Source organism: Rhea americana, unplaced genomic scaffold (genome assembly GCF_003343005.1).
Source record: "Rhea americana isolate MKP2758 unplaced genomic scaffold, rheAme1 scaffold_435, whole genome shotgun sequence".
NCBI lineage: Eukaryota > Metazoa > Chordata > Aves > Rheiformes > Rheidae > Rhea > Rhea americana.
The window spans coordinates 113,223-132,689 of record NW_028186574.1 but is presented as its reverse complement, the minus strand read 5'-3'; the positions used below and the strand labels follow the sequence as shown (position 1 = coordinate 132,689).

At 58.7% G+C, this 19,467-nt stretch overlaps 3 protein-coding genes across 3 annotated transcripts in view; all 3 read left to right on the top strand.

Annotated features, from left to right (window-relative positions):
• The first annotated feature begins 870 nt into the window (after nucleotides 1-870).
• Nucleotides 871-14,627, top strand: GALNT6 (polypeptide N-acetylgalactosaminyltransferase 6). The gene is made up of 10 exons (XM_085315693.1): nucleotides 871-1,459; nucleotides 3,498-3,670; nucleotides 6,782-6,931; nucleotides 7,278-7,512; nucleotides 9,910-10,027; nucleotides 10,258-10,458; nucleotides 11,005-11,136; nucleotides 12,303-12,404; nucleotides 12,670-12,822; nucleotides 13,014-14,627. Exons 1-10 carry the CDS (start codon nucleotides 972-974, stop codon nucleotides 13,125-13,127), a joined length of 1,866 nt encoding a protein of 621 aa, XP_085171819.1. The 5' UTR covers nucleotides 871-971; the 3' UTR covers nucleotides 13,128-14,627.
• A 1,368-nt stretch (nucleotides 14,628-15,995) lies between these two features.
• On the top strand, nucleotides 15,996-18,242 carry CELA1 (chymotrypsin like elastase 1). The gene is made up of 7 exons (XM_085315675.1): nucleotides 15,996-16,080; nucleotides 16,226-16,308; nucleotides 16,438-16,538; nucleotides 16,799-16,924; nucleotides 17,063-17,199; nucleotides 17,544-17,689; nucleotides 17,808-18,242. The coding sequence occupies exons 1-7, from the start codon at nucleotides 16,041-16,043 to the stop codon at nucleotides 18,240-18,242; spliced, it is 1,068 nt and encodes a 355-aa protein (XP_085171801.1). The 5' UTR covers nucleotides 15,996-16,040.
• Nucleotides 18,243-18,569: 327 nt separating this feature from the next.
• Nucleotides 18,570-19,467, top strand: part of BIN2 (bridging integrator 2) — a 4,901-nt gene continuing 4,003 nt past the window's right edge. The window contains exons 1-2 of the mRNA XM_085315674.1: nucleotides 18,570-18,660; nucleotides 19,371-19,451. Of these exons, the coding sequence (XP_085171800.1) occupies nucleotides 18,583-18,660; nucleotides 19,371-19,451 (159 nt within the window). The 5' untranslated portion in view covers nucleotides 18,570-18,582. The remainder of the gene's footprint in view (nucleotides 18,661-19,370; nucleotides 19,452-19,467) is intronic.

The following is a 19,467-nucleotide window of genomic DNA, read 5'->3' as shown; positions in this document are numbered from 1 at the left end:
TTTTTTTTTTTTTGCAGCCGGAGCGTAGCCCTCTGCGAAGTCGCCCCGCTGCGCAGCTGGCCCCGGAGGCAGGATAAAGCGAGGGCAGGCAGGGCGGCATGCGCCGCAGCCCAGCTCTGCTGCTGCTCCTCCCAGGCGGCAGAAGCCAAAGTCTTTCAAGCAGTTTCCTGCTACGTTGTCCTGCTCCTCAGGTGGAGAGACGAGGCAGGGAGAGGTTAAACGCACGCGCGCGTGCGTGAGGCCGGTGGTGGAAACGGGGCGCTGGACCCGGCTCGCTCGGGCTTGAGGCTACCTCCAAGCAAGTGGAAGGATGTGATTCCTTTCAGCTGTCGGACTTGCACGGGGAAAGTATCTTTCTGCACGTCCAAAAACGTCTCAGTAAAACTTGCAGCTTCTTTTCAGTTTCATTATGCTGCTCTCTGTGCACGTGGAGCTGGGAAGGGGGGTGGCTGTAGCAGATGTTTTGGTTGCAGGACTGAACATGAAACTACTGAAGACAGCTCGCTCTCATGATATCTAGCACCAGAACATCTTGCAGTTTCAAATCTGACTCATTTATTTATTTATTTATTTGTCGTCTTTTTAATGTGGACTCACAGGCCTGAGGGGCTGGGAGAGGGCAGTGCTGTGCTGGGAGAGGGTTGCAGGACGTCCCTCGTGCCTGGGGCTCGTGGTCTGCTCGTATCGCAGCTTTCTGGGGAGGGAAACGCTGCCAGACCAGCAGCAATGCCAAGAATGAAAGATTCTCGCTTGCTCCTCTGCRTGGACTGAATTCTCTGTACGGTACCCGAGAGACGTCCTGTTGGCTCTGTCCTCTCAGTAGCCTGCTAGTGAATTAACCTTGCGTGTGTTTCTCTTCCTCCTCAGGTTAGAAAGGCAGAGAAGATCATCGTGAGGTGCCTAGACATCCCATGGCCCTGAAACGCGCGGAGCTCTGACGTAGGAAGACCTCTCTGAAAACTGTGCTGAGGATGAGGCTCTTACGGAGACGCTACAGCCCACTGAAGGTGGCTCTGGTGGGCGTCGTTTTTGTCATCTGCCTTTTCATCATGCAGAGGGACGTTGGGAACAGAGACTCGAGCGAGGAGCCCTGGCTGAAAAACATTGTTAACGGGAAGGATCAAGTCATCGATCTGATGATGGGGGCAGTAAACAACATTCGGGACTCGATGCCGAAGCTTCAGATCCGGGCTCCGGTTCAGCAAGAGGCTTCTTCGCGGAGCACCAAGTCCTGCCTCCCCGGCTACTACACGGCCGCGGAGCTGAGGCCGCTGGTGGAGCGGCCGCCCCAGGACCCCAACAGCCCCGGGGCCGATGGCAAAGCCTTCAAGAAGGAGCAGTGGACCCCGGAGGAAACCAAGGAGAAGGAGCGCGGCTACGAAAAGCACTGCTTCAACGCCTTCGCCAGCGACCGCATCTCCCTCCAGAGAGCGCTGGGGCCCGACAGCCGCCCGCCGGAGTAAGCGCCGTCTCCTAAACGGCGAGAGGGGTGGAGAGGGGCGCGGGCTGGGTGATGCCGGCAGCTGTGGGGTGTGCACGTGTTCAGGGTTCGCTTTCTCCCTTGGGGGTCGTGTTTAAGGGTAGGTAAAAACGGTGCTTGCGGCCTTCCGCGTCGGCGAAGCAGAAGCGGGTGGCTAACGCTCGGCTGGTCGGGCCGCCGCAGCTGCGCGGCTCCCGCCCGCCGCGATTCRTAGTCCGGCTCGTCCGCGTAGCCAGCGCCCTGCGGTTTGGTTCCCCGTGCTGACTTCATGCAGCGTTTGCAGGGGTGTTTTTTTTTTTCCCCTACTTTAAGATCAGTGGGGGGAAATTCAGCCCTTGTCAGCTCTCTGCCTTGGTGGTTATTATGCTTTGCATGWTATCACCTCTGTCCAGGCAAACCACGCATGACACATCTCCTCTGCCSCTGCAGATGAAGCAGAGAGGGTTGGAGCTGAGGGTTTGCAGGGTAACCCAAGGACATTGGCCACGTGCCTCCTAATTACAACAAATCCAGAGGAGAAAATTACTCCAGGTGTGACCCGCTACTTCTCAGAAAAGCCTCAGGACACAAACTCACACTTGCCCCATCAGGCCAGCAACGTTTCCTACCAAAAGCGAGGCCGTTTTTCAGYGGTTCTGTTGCAGCCAGCAGGTCAGCACCATGCACAGAGGCCACGTTGCGTGGGCTCAGCCCTCCTGTCGTGGAGAGCAGAGCTGGGCTGTTAGAAAGAAGCAGCCTGGGATGTCAGAGAAGCACATGTGCTGGGGGCTGGCCGTCCYGTGGGTGACGGGGACGAGTGGCAGGAGGGTTGCCTTGGTGGTGACTGAGCTGTAGGAAGGACTTGCTGATCTTCTTGAGGTCTGCACACACCCTGTCGCAGGTTTTAAGCAAGCCTGGGGTGCACGGTAGCACTTTTCCCTCCTTTCTTTTCCACTAATTTTTATACTCCCTTTCCTACCTTCCTTATACTTGGTGCTTGATTTTAAATCACAACACATTAAACCATGCAGTGGCTCTTCACATCTCTGTGTACCTGCTCCAGGCCCTGCTGCTCCAGCATCCGGGTAGCCCCCCCCTACTTCCCTCCCTCTTTTATTCTAGCAGCCTCTGCCGTAATCTTACTTTTTGTTTTCTTAGCCGAGTGGAACAGCTTGAGACTCGGACAGGCAGGGGGGCAAAAGAAGGAGCCTAAACTTGAGAGACTTCATCACCTTCCCCGTGGCCTCCGGCGATGTGCTGTGAGATTAGAGCGTGCCCCAACCCCTGCCGGGCTGGGGAAGGCTTTGGAGGGGCTCCTGGCGAGAAAAATAAAATAAAATAAAATAAAAAAGGCTTGTGTAGGAGTTAGAAACCCAGCGCTGGTTTGCAGACCGTCTTCCCCCCCGAGCCAGCAGGCAATTATCTGTGCCTAGCAGGTGTAGCTGTGACAATGGAGGGACACCAGGTCCCGGGGCTGGGAAGCAAGGCCGAGGCAAGAATGTTATTCAGTCAACCGAGGGGGCAGAGGTATAAACCAATTTAAATTAAAGCGGTTAAAGCGCACCGCGGAGCTGAAAGCGGCGGCGGCGAGCGGGAGGGCCGCGATTGTGCGCCCGTGCCCGGCCGCGTGGAACGCTTCCGCCTTTTGATGTGCAGCGGGAGGGAGAGGCTTTCGCGGCCCCCCCCTCCCCGGCCCGGGGAAGCCGGACGGAGGGGGCGAGGGGTATTTCGTTTTCGGCGCGTTGGCCAGGCCTTGGTCTTACCGCCCGCCCCGAGAGTGGCATGTTCCCAGGGCGCTGCTGGGGTGGCCGCAAGTCTGGACRTGGGAGCGGAAATCCAGCTCGTGTTTCTGCCGCTGAAACCTATTTCTCCCAGTTAATAAAAACTTCTGTGCAGGAAAAATCAGCCCATCTCAGCACATCTGTGGGTTTAACTGGGATCCACGCTTTATCAGTAGACAGCATGAGCTCTGGCTGGTGGTTTATGCCTCGTATGTGCCTACACCTCACTTACACTTGGKTTTTTTCGCCTCTTGCAGGTGCATCGATCAGAAATTCAAGCGTTGCCCACCGCTGCCCACCACCAGCGTCGTCATAGTCTTCCACAACGAGGCCTGGTCCACGCTGCTGCGGACGGTGTACAGCGTCCTGCACGCCTCTCCGGCCGTCCTGCTGAAAGAGATCATCCTCGTGGATGACGCCAGCACGGACGGTGAGTTGGGGCCAGCTCCGAGGAAGGGCGTCCAGGAAAGCTCCACTGTCCCAAAACCCCGTTCTGCCCGCGGACAGGGGGATGATTTCCCTCCTCCCCCGCCCCCAAATGAGCCTTTGATGTTGCTTTGTAATTACTCTGAGTCACATGAGCGTGCTCGGGTTTTCTTTTCTTTGTGTGTTGTTTTTAATCTGGCTCCTGGATAAAACTTGCACGCCAGGCGCTCCTCCCGCGTCCTGTAAACAGAGCACCTACACTTTCCATCTCAGTAAATTACTTGCTTGTCCGGTACACTGCAATTTGGCAATCCAAATTAGTTACACCAAGGGTAAACTAATGACATGGTTCAGTGTCAGGGCTGCCTGGAGCAGGGTGTTGGAGAAGATTAGACTTTACCCTCGCTCTGTCCCGGGGCTAAACCCTCCTTTTCTGCCAGCAGCAGAGRTCTGTGAGGTGCAAAAACCTTCATGTGATGCAACAGCAACCTTAAGAGAGGATTTCTGTGGTCGAGGGCTCTTGTGTCGGGATGCATCTGAGCRATTGCTTCGGGAGCTGGGGCTTGGCCTGGTTCGTGCCTGGTTCGTGCCTGCTTTGGGCTGAGCAGCACTAAGTGTGACAGGTACTGGGACTTGGGTCTACCGTGCAGGACCTTGCCCACGTGGCTTATCCCAGAGGGAGAAGGGGATGTGTCTTGGCCCTGCTGCAAAGAGCTTGCTCTGTCCTTGCTCACGGGTCCCTTGGCCCATCCTGGCCTCGAGCTTCAGAGCGAGGCCTGGTGCACAGGAGGGAAATGTCTCTCCCAAGACTGTGGCAGATGGACATCCTTCAGGGCAGGACACCTGCAACCCACTGGCATGGGCCAAAAGGGCCCCGAGCCACTTCCCGGGGCAGAGCTGGCACCCAAGCGCTCTGCTGAGCTCTTGCTTCAAACGCTTCCCCCCTGCTTTTTACGAAGCATATCCTATTTCCCCCCCTAACAACAAGCCCTTCTGAAAGAGCTCTGCTGACTTGGCCCTTGGAAACACATCTCCTGTATGCAGCTTTGAGATATTCAGCGGCTCCGCAGCRGTTCAACGACCTTTATTGTGCTGCTGCTCTGCGGCGGTGGAGCAAGGAGAGGAGGGACAGACCCTCTGTCCCCGGGCTGCCAGGAGGCTTGATTTTTTTTTTTTCATTATTACAGCACTGAATACTGTTCACTTTTTTCTTCCTTTCTTCTTTTTTTTTCCCCTCTCTTCTGTAAATGGGCCATCAGCCCATGGTCAAGTGCCATCTGCCTGCCTGAGTTCCCTTTGCACGCGCAGGGCAGAGGGGGCAGCGTGGCGGTTACAGTCACTGCAGCTGGGTGCTAGGTGCTGCACGGCAAGAGGTTTCCAGCTGCAGCCAGCTTACCAGAGCAGAGAGATCAAGCAAAGCGGGAGRCAGAGCGTGAACGTGAGATGGAGGAACAGGGGAGAGGCTCTTGCAGCCGTTGTCTTCTTGGCCTCCAGTGGAGGCAGCCGTCAGCCCTCGCTGCTCCGTGCCCCGCTCTGCACGGCAGTGCCTGGCAGGTGGGGTGCTGTTTTGGAAACCAGGTACCCCAGGAAAGGCAGTCTGGTGCTTTCTCATAAGACGACTGTTCTTTTCTTCCGAGGATTTCGTTCTTCTCGTTAAAGCGCAAGCCGTCSTCTTTAAGGACGGAGCTCAGAGCTGCCTGTGACCAGGCTCTGTGCATCTGTCTTTCYGCCCCAGCAAACTTTCAACTGTTGCTGCCACCTTTGGCCAAGAGGTTGTGGCCTGGCAGATAGTCAGTTCCTCCATGTGTCACAGAAACAGGCAGAAGGGTCCCAATAACACCCCGCCGCGGGAATGGCAGGAGCACCCTCTTTGATAGATGCTGGAGGAGATTTTGGAGAAGGATGCTTTAAAAGCTACCAGCCCCTGCGAGCTCTTGGATCTTAYTAGATGCAAGAGAATCTGATCCTGAGACGTGGATCTGGCGGCAGCGAGGCTTGCACGGTTCCCTGGGTCAGGCACAATTGCAGGAGGACAAGTGATAAATCCCTGCTAGCATCGCTCCTGCTGCTATGGAGAAGCTGCTTGGTTTGAGCACTTGCTGGGAAYAGGCAAGACTTAAGGTTTCTGACCAGGATGAGACTGTCAAGGACATGGTTTCTGGATTTTCCAGCTGTTCTCCCACCCATTCCCCTTCATTTTGGCCTTATCCCTTCATGGCTTTTTGTTTAGGAGCATCTGACAGAGAGGAGAGACACTAATTCCCTCCCTTCAGCACTGTCAGGTCTGAAACCTGCCTTATTTCTCCCTTGGCTACCCCTTGTCCGCTTGGTCGTGGTGAAGTTTTAACCACAGGTCAAGAGGCTTTCTCACCCCGTCATTCCTCTAATCCCAGCTAATCTCTCTTTGATGCAGAGCGGGCGGGAGGGATTAGAGCTGCTAAAGAGCTCCATGGGGTCATTTCSAAGCCTCACTCTCTCTTTTAGCAATTAAAAACCTCCTTCATGGGTGGGGAACGGGAAGCTCTGCCCAGGCGAGATGTGAAGGAGGGGGTGGAGGGGAAGAACCAGCAGGCCTGGGGAAGCTGCTTCTCATTTCTCAACTTTACAGAGCAAACTGTTTAATCTAGATAATTTCAGTGTTATTGGGGATTTATCAACTATCTGCAGCACCACTTCCTCCCTGTAACAGGAAGCTGCTTGGAAGGCCTGGCATGGGGTTCCCCTAGGATTTATTTAGAAGGTTTTTAGACCTAAAAATAGTTGCAGCATCTTATCCTGTGTGTAAACAGCTCCCCAGGGGGTATGAAACAGCAGATATGGTAAGGGACCAAGGAAGCTGCTCGGAGGTGTGGGTGTTTTGCCTTCGCTTTCCCCTGCGTCACTGCAGACCCCGGTGCTGTGGGGAGGGTGCAGGGGGCAGGTGGTTCAGGGCTTCATCCCACGCTGCGGTCGCGTTGCAGCCCACGCGCTATCACTACAACCAGCCTCGCGTGGGCAGCAGGGACGTAGCCGCTCGGGGCAGCAGGGATGTCTCCCTGCAGGGACGAGCTTGGACGGCCTCTGGGCTGCTCCTGTCACTCCTCTCCCTTCCCTGACACCGCTCTCCTGTCCCCAGACTATCTGAAAGACGAGCTGGATCGCTACGTRAAGCAGCTGCAGATCGTGAGAGTCRTGCGGCAGAAGGAGAGGAAAGGGCTGATAACGGCGCGGTTGCTTGGGGCCCGCGTGGCGAGCGGAGAGGTGCTGACCTTCCTGGACGCGCACTGTGAGTACTGCCCRCCTTCCCCTTCCCCCTCCAGCTCCGCGGGGCTGCGGTCCCCGGCACAGCTCACGAGGCGAAAGGGGAAGTGGGACGAGGTCTCGGTCCTCCGAGTCCTGGGGACGTGAAGCCAGTGGCCAGATGCCTCCACCTGCGTGTGGCTGAGTGCTCACGGCCAYGAGAGAGCCCACCGAGGCAATCCCAGGCTTTTGAGAGGCCTCCCAGCACAGGAGAAGTTGGATCGCCCCGGTGAGGCAGCCCATTGCATGCCCTGAAACGATGAGTCTGAGGATTTGCCCCTAATACAGCTCCTGTGTGCGCAACGTTGGTGAATCCTTCCCCGTCCCCCCAGGCGAGTGCTTCCACGGCTGGCTGGAGCCCCTCTTATCCCGCATTGCAGAGGAGCCCACGGCTGTCGTGAGCCCTGACATCACCACCATCGACCTCAACACCTTCGAGTTCTCCAAGCCCGTCCAGTACGGCAAACAGCATAGCCGGGGCAACTTCGACTGGAGCCTGACCTTCGGCTGGGAGGCTGTCCCGCTCCGGGAGAAGCAGCGAAGGAAAGACGAGACCTTCCCCATCAAGTAAGCGTTTGCGGCGGTATTGGTGCCCTCTTYGCCACAATGTCTGTGGCAAGGAAGAGCCTTAAGGTCCCTCGGCAGCTGGGAGTGCTGTTAGCAGGTGCTAGACGAGCTCTGTGAGCAGAGCGGCAGCATCCAGCTTCCAGGCCCAAAGTTAAGGGGAACAAAACGAATTGGCCGGGTGTATGTGGCTACCTCAAGGCTCAATAATGCTTAGGGAGATATGGAGAAAAATGGCAGAGCTGGACTCAAAATCTACCCTGTGGTGGAAAACTACCAATTTTAAGTTATTTTTTCCTTCTTTTAAAACAGGTTGGGCTTTTCCTGTTACTTTAGTTTCTCTCTGTCAGCAGCAGCTTTGTAGCCTTGGTGCTTCTAGATGGTTTGGGTCGCTGGTGTGGAGCCAGGCAGACAGAGCTGTCTCTTCCCAGGAAAGCTTTGCCTGTGGGGCGCTTGGGTTAGAAGACCTCAGATAACTTCTTCTTGCCCTGTAACTGCTCTGCAGCRTGCCTGGGAGGGGGTGCTCAAACAAGGTCAGAGCAAGGAGCTGGCAGAGGAGAAATCTGGGTTTGGTGACAGCAGAGCAATGTTGCCCTTTCCTAAATGAAAGGAGCCTTTAATTACCTCAGGCTCCAGACAGGTCTTGATTCTTCCAAAGCCTCTCATTAAGGGTTCAGTTGTCGTCTTCTTATCTTTTTGCACTTCATCTTGGAAACTTGGTCACCCAGSCCCCCCAGGTAGGTGCCCAGAGGTGGCAAAGGAGGAAGGGGATGCTACCTGTGGGTCGGACTGCACAAAGAGACCTTCCTCCCCCCGCTATTTTGCATGGAGAGAAACCTGGCGAGAGGGAACGTCTCTCTGCTAGGACTCGATGCTCTGCAGGACCACCGGTGGGTTACTGGAGAGAGGCAGCGCCCCAGTGGCTAGAGCACAGGCTCTTCTTTTCCTACCAGCTCCCACTCCTGCGGGATGTTCGTCTGAGTCTTGCCTTGGCTGCAGGAYCCCCAAAGGATGGGGACAGAGTGCGCCTTGGCATGCGAACAGAGCCGCTGTGCTGTGACCGGATGCTCGTRCACTGACCAGTGCTGTCAGTACAGGGCCAGGAGCTGGCAGCTCCTGGGGTGAGCTTGGCCRGTAGCTCTGGGAGAGGCTGCTGTCTGGGACAGGAGTTTGTGCTGCTTCCGCTGCCTGGGATCAGCGTATCGGACCCTTGCTCCTGCAGGAGCTTCAGGCCCTTGCCCGCAGAGACGGGCTGCGTAGAGATGTGCAGGGAAGGAAGGCAGGGGCACGTCCCTGCTGACGGCTTCAGCCAAGAACCCTCGACACCTGCTAAGGCATTGCACTGAATGCACCTTGCCCTGAGGCAGCCTCRCAGCAGCTGGCGAGTACCAGGAGATGGCTTGAGGGAGCTTCAGGTAACCTTCTGCCTCCTGACGTCTTGGCGCCTTCCTCGCGATACTCGGCAGAGGAAGGTTTTCCTTCTGCACCTTTCATAGCCAGCTGCTGTGGGTGACCAGCCTCGGCCAATGCCCCTTGATGAACCGAACGATCTCGCGTTCTCCAAGGGAGATACCCAACACCGTGTTTGGCCCTTTCCGCATCCTGTTCTTTGGCCCGGAGCACAACTCCGCTTTGTGGAAAGGTCAACCGGGAGATGTTTCTGTCCCAATAAAGGTCCCTTTTTTTTCCCCAAGGGCTGCTAGTTTGGCTCCAAACAGCGTCTAATCTCTCTCAGCCCCTCTCGGCAGGAACACAGCAGCTCAGTGAATCCTTTTTTCTTTTTCTTGAATAAAAGCAAGTTTGTTCCAACCTTCCTCTTCCAAAGATCAGATGGAACAGATTATAAAAGCAAGAGGAGTGAATAGGGCGCCCAGTCACTGAGCTAATCTCTTTCTCTTCTGCTATAGGTTTTCAGTAATAATATCCAAGTTTCACTCTCGAGTGGAGAGCAGCCAGCGAGGCCCCTTGGCAGCTTGGTGTCACGTCTGCTGTAGATTTCCTCTGCTCCTCTGTCCGCTCGTGGCAGCGTCCACTGACCTCTGGGCGGGTCTGTCCTTGCAGCTTCCCCTCTGACGAAGCCTTTTCTGTCCAGCTCGTAGCGCAGCAGGGCCTGGCGCATGCCCCAGCCCTCCCCGCTGCCCGGGGCAGCTCCAGGGGCAATATCTGGAGCTCGGGACAGGCAAGGGAGACCCAGCTGCTTCGCGGGAGCCACTACATGGGAGCCAGCACGGGGGTCGCAGCCTCTCTGTAATTCCTCCCTGGGAAAACTGTCCTCAAAACTCCAACCTCTGCATTTTTAATCCCTACCTGTTTTGCAGATGGAGGATGTGGCTGCTGGCGTGTAAAATTCACAGAGCTCCTGGCATCCTCCCTTTAAACTCTGCTTCTGTCTCTTCCTAGGTCACCAACCTTTGCCGGTGGGCTCTTYGCAATTTCCAGGTCCTATTTTGAGTATATTGGCTCCTATGACGATCAGATGGAGATCTGGGGAGGAGAGAATGTGGAAATGTCCTTCAGGGTAAGAGCAAAGTCTGTGCGTTTTTAAAGAGTGACTTCAGGGAAATCCCTTATTCRGGAGCTCTGGATGTGTGTAAAGGGGCACTGATGTCTCCAAGCTCCAGGTGGGATCGATGGAGCCGAACTCCCATAAGCAGGGGGCAGCTCCGAGCCCAGCGGGGGTCCGAAAGCACCRCCGTGGTCGGGGAGGCTCCTCCACGGCTCAGGCGCCAGGTCCTCACCTCCCCGCAGGTCTGGCAGTGCGGCGGCCAGCTCGAGATAATCCCCTGCTCTGTCGTCGGACACGTCTTCCGCTCCAAGAGTCCCCACACCTTCCCCAAAGGGACCCAGGTGATTTCCAGGAACCAAGTTCGCTTGGCTGAGGTCTGGATGGATGACTACAAGGAAATCTTCTACAGAAGAAACCAGCAGGCCTCGCAGATGGCCAGAGAGGTACCCTGCATTTCCTCGGAGTATCGGCAGCGTTTCCTTGGTGGAGGGTAGCGCCAGCATGTGTTCCACAACACGCAGCATCTTGGGATGCTGTCCCAAAGGCTGCAGTCCCGCAGGGAGCCCATATCCTGAGCAGAAGAAAACAAAAAGGCTCAGCAGGTTTAGCTTGCAGGGGTGGAAATGCATTGCCAAATATATGCATGTGTATGTGTACATCTTTTGCCTTAATGTTTTCTGTTGGGAAGAAGTAGATTTTTCTTCCCCACAATATCAAAGCAATTCGAAGGGGTTTGAATTTGCTTTGCTTTCACTTTGACTTTCCAGCTCTCTTTGCAAGTGGCCAGAGTCTGAAGTTACCTGTAAGAGCCAGATATGGTCTTGCAAGGCTCTTAATGCCTGCCTTGGTCTTAGCTGTAGTAGGACATGGGTTTGATCTTAAGCAAGGGGATGACCAGTCTGGGAGGGCCTATTTACTGAGCCCTTGCTCAGGGTTTTGTTGCTGACTTTGGAGATTAGTTTAATTTTCTCACATGACTTTGTTGATAGAAAACGTATGGTGACATTACAGAACGGCGCAAGCTGAGGGAGCAGCTGCACTGCAAGAACTTCACGTGGTACCTAGAAACCATCTATCCAGAGATGTTCATCCCAGACTTGACTCCAACTTTTTATGGAGCAGTAAGTACATGAGTGTCTGGAGCTGCCTGCTTGCTCTGCCGGCCCCTTGGGCTTAGTCCTGCTCTAGAAATAAGCCGCAGCAGTGAGGTCCAGAGGAGACTAGGCTTCRCTTTTGACCCTAAACCAGCAAGGAGGAGGGTGGAGGCAGAGACCCTGCCTTTCCAGTTCTCTTGTGGTGCTGGTGAGCCTCGTCTGCTGCCAGCTGATGAGGCTCTGGCTGACAGCAAAAGGCAAGGCAGAGCGCTGGAATCCGGCAGAGCTGGTTTCAGGCCGAAGTTATGGGGGGCCCTGAGGGGRTGTCGCGCTTGGTTAAAAGAGGCAAAACAAGTAAAACCTCGGGGAGAGTTCAGGCAGCCTTAGCGCTGTCAGCTCTGGGCGTTGGCCTGCGCAAGGTGGGGCTTAAAAATCCACAGGCCGAATTTTGCTGTACGGAGGGATCAGGCAGGTTGGGGGCGAGCTGGATGCTCGGGGTAGTTAGCGTTCGCGTGGATGTGTGTTCAACTCCTGAATGGCTCTGTAAGCTCCAAAGGGCAGTGATTTGCCCAAGATCACATGCAGAGCCTGAGTCAGAAGGATGAGTTTGGACCACAGGTCTCCCAGCTCCCTGGTGAGCAGCTCCCAACACCAGGCCGGCAGCCAGAAACGTGGAGCACTGGCCCTGTCCCCACTTATCTGTGCTCCTCCGCAGCCCACAGAGATCACTGCAAAGGAGGGAGCTACTGAGAAAAGCCCTTTCCTCAACCCCTGCAACCGCTGATCTGCGTGCACAAAGTCCTCCTCTGCTGTGGCAATGTTGTGAAACCAGTTTGCAGAGATGCAAAACACACGTTTCAATAAAGCCCTCCGCTGGCTCCAGGCCAGGTCTTAATTCAGCTCTATTTCCCGAAACTTTGGCCAAGCCGCTCTACCTTAGACTTAAATAAATTGCACAAGCTATAGGAAGGCACTCGGTGTGACGGGGAGGAGCTGGCGTAGGCATTGCTTACATCCTGGAAACTAAACTAGAGATCCGGACTCAGGGCTGAGTACCGGGAGCGTGTTTGTACAGTGATATTGAGGTGCCCTGTGAACCCAAAAGCAAACGCTGGTCCCTGCCCAAGCAGGTGGTGATTCCAGGCCAAAGGGACCCCAGACCTGAGCTTTCTGCTCTGCACTCTTTCTTGCAGATAAAAAACAAGGGGACAAAGAGCTGCCTGGATGTTGGTGAAAATAACCATGGTGGGAAGCCGCTCATCATGTACCCATGCCATGGGATGGGAGGCAACCAGGTAGGCACCTGTGCGACCCCCTCGGCTCGGGAAAGGCCTGGAGGAACCCTCTTGCGTTGCTGGTTAGAGCTTGAACAGCACATTTACCACTGGCAATTTCCCTTACTTCTTGCTTCCCCTTGCAAACCCATCACATTTTTTCCCCAAACTTCTATCGTGACGTGGGCAGCCAGGTCTGGAGCCCGGGTGGCCACGTGCTTGGGGCAGCGTCAGCCGGTGACGCACAGCAGCAGCGTGATGTCCCCTCTGTGCTCTCCCTTCCCAGTATTTTGAGTACACGACCCAAAAGGACCTGCGGCACAACATCGGCAAACAGCTCTGCCTCCGGTCCGGCTTCGGGCCCGTGGAGCTGGGCGACTGCCAGTACAGAGGGAAGAACACGCGGGTGCCGGCGAACGAGGAGTGGGACCTGGCGCAGGTAAGGAGGGCAGAGACAGCGCCTGCGGGGAAGTCTTTGAGAAAGCGGGGAAAGGAGAGGGGCCAGGAGCCCTTCTCTGCTGTTTGCCTTCTCCCTGGCTTTTAAGTTGTCTTCCTGCAGAACTCGGTGCATCTTATGGGGGGCATTGCACAGAGATACAAGCTGTCTTTATCTTTTTTTTTTCTTTTTAGGATCATCTGATTAAAAACGTAGCCTCCAACATGTGCTTGACAGCAAGAGGGAAGCATCCATCGATGGCTTCCTGCAACCCGTCGGATTCCCATCAGCAGTGGTTCTTTACTTAGCGGGAAAGCAGAGCAGCGTGAGTGAGGCAGGAGGCCCTGGCGATCCCAAACTGCACTCAGGAGACCAGAACCCAAAACTTTCTCCGTTTTCTTTCTTTTTTCCTCTTTAATTTAAAAGAAGCTAAAGCCTTAAATATGCTGCAGTTCACGTTTGCCTTGAATTCACTCCTGTGCCTTTTGAGGGATCAAATATTGGAATTTGCAGAGGAGAAGATTATTTGGCTGTCTCACCTTTTTCTGAGACAAAGCCAAGGAAAAAAAAACAAAAACTGAAAAACAAACAAAAAAAAAACCTCCTACCACTTGCAGCCAACCTAAGTGTCATATCTAGAACCCATCCAAAGCCAAACAGCGTGGACCCGGCCGTGCCAGGGTGACTCAGGGACGACCGGCCCCACTTGCTAACCCTGGGGCAGCCCAGAGAACGGATCTCGACAGCAATAACGTGAGGAGCCTGAAACGGAGACTGTAGYGTTGGTTGGAAACCTCCCGCGCCGGGAAGGACGAGCAACTGGGGCTCTGCCAAAAGCGACCACGTGCGTTTTATGAACCGGCTGTGCTGCACCGCGACGTTGCCGCTGCCCCGCGCGCAAAACCTGGCGGGGAAGCTCCTGCCAGYGAGACGGAGAGCGAGAACCGATGGCGTTGCAAATCAAAAGGGACTCGCCGCACGGTTAGCCCCGTGCGGGGAGGTGAATCACCGTTTGACTTGGCCCCTGCRCGGGGAAAGCTGGGACGGTTGGTGCCGTGCAAACGCGTCGTGGCCGGCAGCGTGCGCCCGACCCYGCCGGAGCGGACGGAGGTGAACTGGTGGCGCAGCCTGGCGGGGGTAAGAGCCGAAATCACCGTGTCGACGAAGCGCTGGGAGGTGCGAGACGGCTCCTGGAGCCAGCAGATCGCCAGGACCCGGCTCTCGCCCGCCACGGCCAAGCAAGCTCCTCGCTCGCGGGAAGGGGAGGGATTCACGGCTCCTCTGACCCCATCTGCCTCGGATTGCAGGCTTGGTTTTGGAAGTGTTAGATTATTTTTTGTTCAATTGCTTTTCTTTTTGGTGTGGTTCAGTTTGTCCTTACACTGATTTAAAAGACGTTGAGCGCCGCCTGGGCGGCGATAGGGGACGTGCGAATCCCGGTGACCCGAATTCAGGGCGTTCGCGCTCCCCGCGGCGGGAGCAAAGGCGCCGGCGGCCGCGTTTGGGCTTCCGCGCACGAGGTCTTTGGCTGGGACCGGCGGCCGTGCCTCGGTCGGCAGCGTCTTCCAGGAAAGGGGCCTCGCGGGAGCCCGGCTGTAAAAACCTCCTCGCGGGAGCCCGGCTGTAAAAACCTCCTCTGTTTTCTCTCTTTTTGTTTAAACCTGACTACTGTAGTTTACACTATTTTGTTTGCAAGTGTTTTTTTTTCCTATTTCAATTTAGTTTTTTGGGGGAAAAAAAACACTTTTTGGAATTGGGGAAGAACTTGTCTTTGGATACACAGAATAAAGATGCTTTATTTTACAAACGTCCCGGCTCTGGCTGTGCTTCCTCGGCCGTCAGCGGCTTCTCCGCTGCCCTCAGCTGCGCTTTGGCGTTGCGGCGGAAGGCTGGACGGTGAAAAGGTGCAGGCTGTGCCCAAAACCGCTCCRCGTGGGCACGGAGCACCCCGAGCACGGGTCTGGGGCGCGCAGTCTTCRTGGCCCAAATCCAGACCGATTTGAGGCAAAAGCGGGGATATTTGGCGCTTTCTACTTCCCCGGGGGGAAGTTCCCGCTGCTGAAGGACGCCTCTTCCTCCGAGCGCCCTAATYCGAATTCATCCACCGCCGCCGAGTCGCCGCGGAAAGTCCCCCGGGACCTTTGCAGCCCGAACACGTGCGCTTTAGCGCGGCGGTTCGAGCTGCGGCAGGGCGGCCCCGAGCGAGGGGCCGCCGAGGGCTCTGCCTCCCGGCTCGGTCGCCTGCGCCGGCGGTTCTGCGCCGCGCAGCCTCCGCCGAGGCCGACCCGGCTCGAGGAGCCGAGGGTCGGGATCGCCGGGGCGCGGGAGGGCGCTTGGCAGCGCGGCCGGCGGCCCGGGGCTTTGCGCCCTTTCTTGCACGTGGATTAGCAGGCGTTGGAAAAACTCCCTCCGCGTAATCAAAACCTCAAGCTTCTCTTAGAGATAAGAGCAGAAATGCAGCAGGTGTCTTTTACCGAGCGAGCTGTTTGTTTTTCTCTGCTTTCCAGGGGAGCTGATAGCCCGTCCTAGCTGCTGTCTCCAATGCCGCTTCGCRGGATCCTCGTTTGCTGCCGATCCGACCCCACCGCCGAGCGCCGGAGCCCGGGGAGCAGCAGGCAAAATACCCCAGTTGCCCCTTTCTGAGGAGGGGGGAAACGTTGAAAAGCTTTTTGCTGAAACAGCTGCTGCRTSCTGACACCAGGTCGAAACATCAGCRTTTCTCTTAAGTCCAAAAACGTCGCGTTCTGACCCGTTTCGCCCGGGAGTCTGCTTCCCGGCTCTGGTGCCGCCTTTGCTGGGCGGCTCTTTCGGAGGAGCTGGACGYTCCTCCCGCRTTCGCCTCGACCCRTCGCGCAGGAGCGCCCCGGGGCACSGGGGTTTGGCACGGACGGCCGCGGCCTCGCGGCGCGGGCGCAGCATCGGCTGGAGAGACGGGCACGTGCGCTGCCCGCAGAAGCAGAGATTGTTCAGAACGGRGCCAAACCCGTGGGGTTTTTTTTGTTGTTCAATTATTTTGTCTTTTCTTTTTTTAGCCTGAGGCTGCAGCGTTTCTGCCCCGGCCTTCGGGGCGCTGTGTGCTTTGGAAGAGCCACCAAGGTTGCTCGATATGGCCGAGTCAGCTGCTTCTCTTCCCATCCCGCCTTCCCCATCCTCTTTAAAGCTCGGCCGCCGTCGGCGACGGGGCCCCGACAGCCGGCAAAGAGGCGACGCGACCCGGCGCGATGCTGCGGATCCTGCTCCTGGCCTCCTTCGTCCTCTGCGGTGAGCGCTGGCGGGGCCGGGAGGCGCGAAGCCGGGCTGCGCGGGCTCCGCCGGCGATTCCTGCGGGCTGGGGCGGGGATTTGGCCCGTTCCTCCGGCGTTTCTCCCCGCGGCGCCGACCCCTCTCGCCTCCCTCTCTCCCGCAGGACGCTGCTCGGAGCAGCTGCCGGACAAGGCGCAGCGGGTGGTCGGCGGCACCGAAGTGCAGCCGCACGCGTGGCCGGCGCAGGTGGGTGCCGCGGCGGAGCCCCCCGCTCCCGGGGCTTTTCCCTGGGAAAACCCGGACGGGGCCACGGAGCAGCGAGCGTGTCGTGCCCGCCCCGAGCCGAACCGTGTCCCCTCCGCGTGTCTCCCCCAGATCTCCCTCCAGTATTACTCCAGCGGGAGCTGGCACCACACCTGCGGCGGGTCCCTCATCCGGCAGAACTGGGTGATGACGGCGGCTCACTGCGTCGACAGGTCAGTGGGGCCGGAGGGGGGCCGAATRCGCCCCGCTTTCCGAGAGCAGAAAGCCTTTTCCAAAGAGAAATCCCCGCCGGCACGGCCAGGGACACCGCTTCGAAGCCTTTGCTGACCCCGTGCTAAAGGSTTGCGAGACCCTTCCCTGGGATCGGCTTGTTCTGGCCTTGATCTTTCCTTCATCCGCTTGTCCCTGGCGGCAACAACTCGCCCGCCGAGGCCGAAGCGCTTCACGCCGAGCTTTTCCGCCTCCTCCGCAGCAACCTGAACTTCCGTGTGGTTGCTGGAGATCACAACATCTACCAGAACGAGGGCACCGAGCAGGTCTTCAGCGTCAGCAAGATCATCGTCCATCCCTTCTGGAACAAGAACAACGTCGCCGCGGGGTAACCGGGGCCAAATTCGGCGGGGAGGCGTCACCCCCCCGCGGGGCACCCGTCGCCCCTCGCCGCGCCCCGGGGTCTCTGCCCGCGCCGGTGGGATCCCGGCGAAGCCCCGTTGCCTTCTCGCCCCTTTTCCCGCAGCTACGACATCGCCCTGCTCCGGCTCTCCGGCAGCGCCACCCTCAACAGCTACGTGCAGCTGGCGGTGCTGCCCCAGGAGGGGACCATCCTGGCCAACAACTACCCCTGCTACATCTCCGGCTGGGGCCGGACGCGGAGTAGGTGCCGCGGCCGAGCGGGGCGAGGGGCGGCCCGGCTTTGCCGCGGTTTTCCTGCCGCCGGGGACGCGGACGGCCTCGGCGGCCTGCAAACCTCCGGGCTATAGGCGTGGGAAACTTGAAGGATGTTTTAAGGCAAAACGCAAGGACGGGTTTGGCGCCGCCGAGGCCAYGGCGTTTTGGGGAGGGGGTTTTTTCCGGGGAACGGGCGCTCTCCCTTCGGCGCCAGGTGCGTTTCGCTCCGCTCCCCGCGGCGGATTTTGCAACGCGGGGTGAGAAAGTTTGGGGGGGGGGGGACCGGCGCGGCGTCCGCCCCGCGCTGACGGCCGCCCCGCGGCGCGCAGCCAACGGGCAGCTCTCGAGCGTGCTGCTCCAGGCGTACCTGCCCGTCGTGGCCTACGACATCTGCTCCAGCTCGTCCTACTGGGGCTCCACCGTCAAATCCACCATGGTGTGCGCCGGCGGCGACGGCGTGCGCGCCGGCTGCCAGGTACGGCCGCGGCGCGGGAACGCCGAGCCTCCGGCCGCCCCCGGCGCGTCCCCGGGGAGCTTTTCCCCCACCTCCCCGCCCCGCTGACGGCGACGTCCCCTTTCCCGTCCCGGCGCAGGGCGACTCGGGCGGCCCCTTGCACTGCGCCGTCAACGGCCGCTACCAGGTTCACGGCGTCACCAGCTTCGTCTCCAGCTTGGGCTGCAACGTGAAGAACAAGCCCACGGTCTTCACCCGCGTGTCCGCCTACGTCTCCTGGATCAACAGCGTAAGGGGGGCGGGCGGCGAGGCGGGCCGGCGGCCGCGGTCGTCAGCCCGGCCGCGCCGCCGCTCACGGCCGGCCTCTCTCCTCCCTCCAGGTGATCGCCCAAAACTGAGCGGGCCGCGGGGGCGGCCGGAGCCGCCGTCCGCCCCGCGTTCCCGGCGGCAGCCGCCGGGCCCCTCTCCCGTGCCAATAAAACCGTGTTTCCCCGGCGCGACGCCGCTGGCCCCTCGCTCTCTCGCCGGCGCCTTTTGGGCTCTTTGCCTCCGGTTTTGGCGCCGTCCGGGCTGAGTCTCGCCGTCCGCGAGGCTTCACGCGGCGGCGGGGCGGAAAGCCGGAGCGTCGCGCCGCGCGAGCCGAGTTTCGGCCCGAAACCCCTGCGCAGGGAGGGAGGTTTTGCCCCCGTGCACGGAGGCGGCGGGCGCCGTCTCCCCCCCGCCGCTCGCCGGGGAGGGCTTTGCCCCCGCGGGGCGAAGGCGGATGCGGCGCCTGGTGCCGGCTGCCTCCTCGCGTCGAACTTCCTCCGGCAGAAAATGTAAAACCGCAAGTTGCTGCTGAGCAAAAAAAACAAAAAAAAAAAAAAAAACAAACCAACCACCCAACCAAAACCAGCAGCAACGGGGCGGCAGCCATGGCCGAGGGCAAGAGCGGCGGTGCCGGGCTCTTCGCCAAGCAGGTCCAGAAGCACCTCAGCCGGGCGCAGGAGAAGGTACCGGCCCCCCACATCCTCGTGTTCTCGTTTATTGATTTATTCCTCGTCTTTGCTTTCCTCCCCCGGAGGGGCGGCGGTGGCGCCCGCGCGGAGGCCGTCGCGAGCCGGCAGCTTCGCCAAGGCGGGCGCTCGCGCCGGGCGGCCCCGTTTCACCGGCTCCGTTTGATATCGGTTTATTCGGCCGGGCAAATTTCCCCCCTGCGCGTGCGTGCAAAACCCCCGCGGGCCTCCAAGCCGCGCCGGTAGCCTGCGGCGTTCCCTAAAAGCAGGTTTCTGCCCCCAAAACGGTGCTGGTGCAGGAGCTCGGGGCTGCAGGAAGCAGGGGGGGGGGAACGGTGCTGGAAACAGGAGGGGAAACGGGGCGATCGGGCGCCGTCCGGGGGGACGCGCCGGGCGGCCGGCGCGGGATGGGGGAGGCTGGCGGCGCTGCGCTCGCCTTTCCCGCGGCCCCGCTCCGGCCCTGCTCCGGCTGCTTCCCGGGGATAAGGCGCGCGGCCGCATCCGCCGGCGCGCGGGGCCGGATGCGGCGGGCCGAGGGCGCGCGGCCGCGCTGCGGCGGCTCCCAAACCGCCCCCGTCTCCCGCTCCGCTCCCCTCTCCAAAAAAAAAAAATAAATAAAAGGGGGGGAAAAAAAATTTCCCCCTTATTTAAAAACGGGGGAGATTCGCCCCACGCCGCCGGGCGCCTTTTTCCTCCCCCTCCCGCAGGTTTTGCAGAAGCTGGGCAAGACGGTGGAGACGAGAGACGAGCAGTTCGAGCTGAGTGCCTCCAACTTCCAGCAGCAGCAGGTGGGGACGCGGCGGC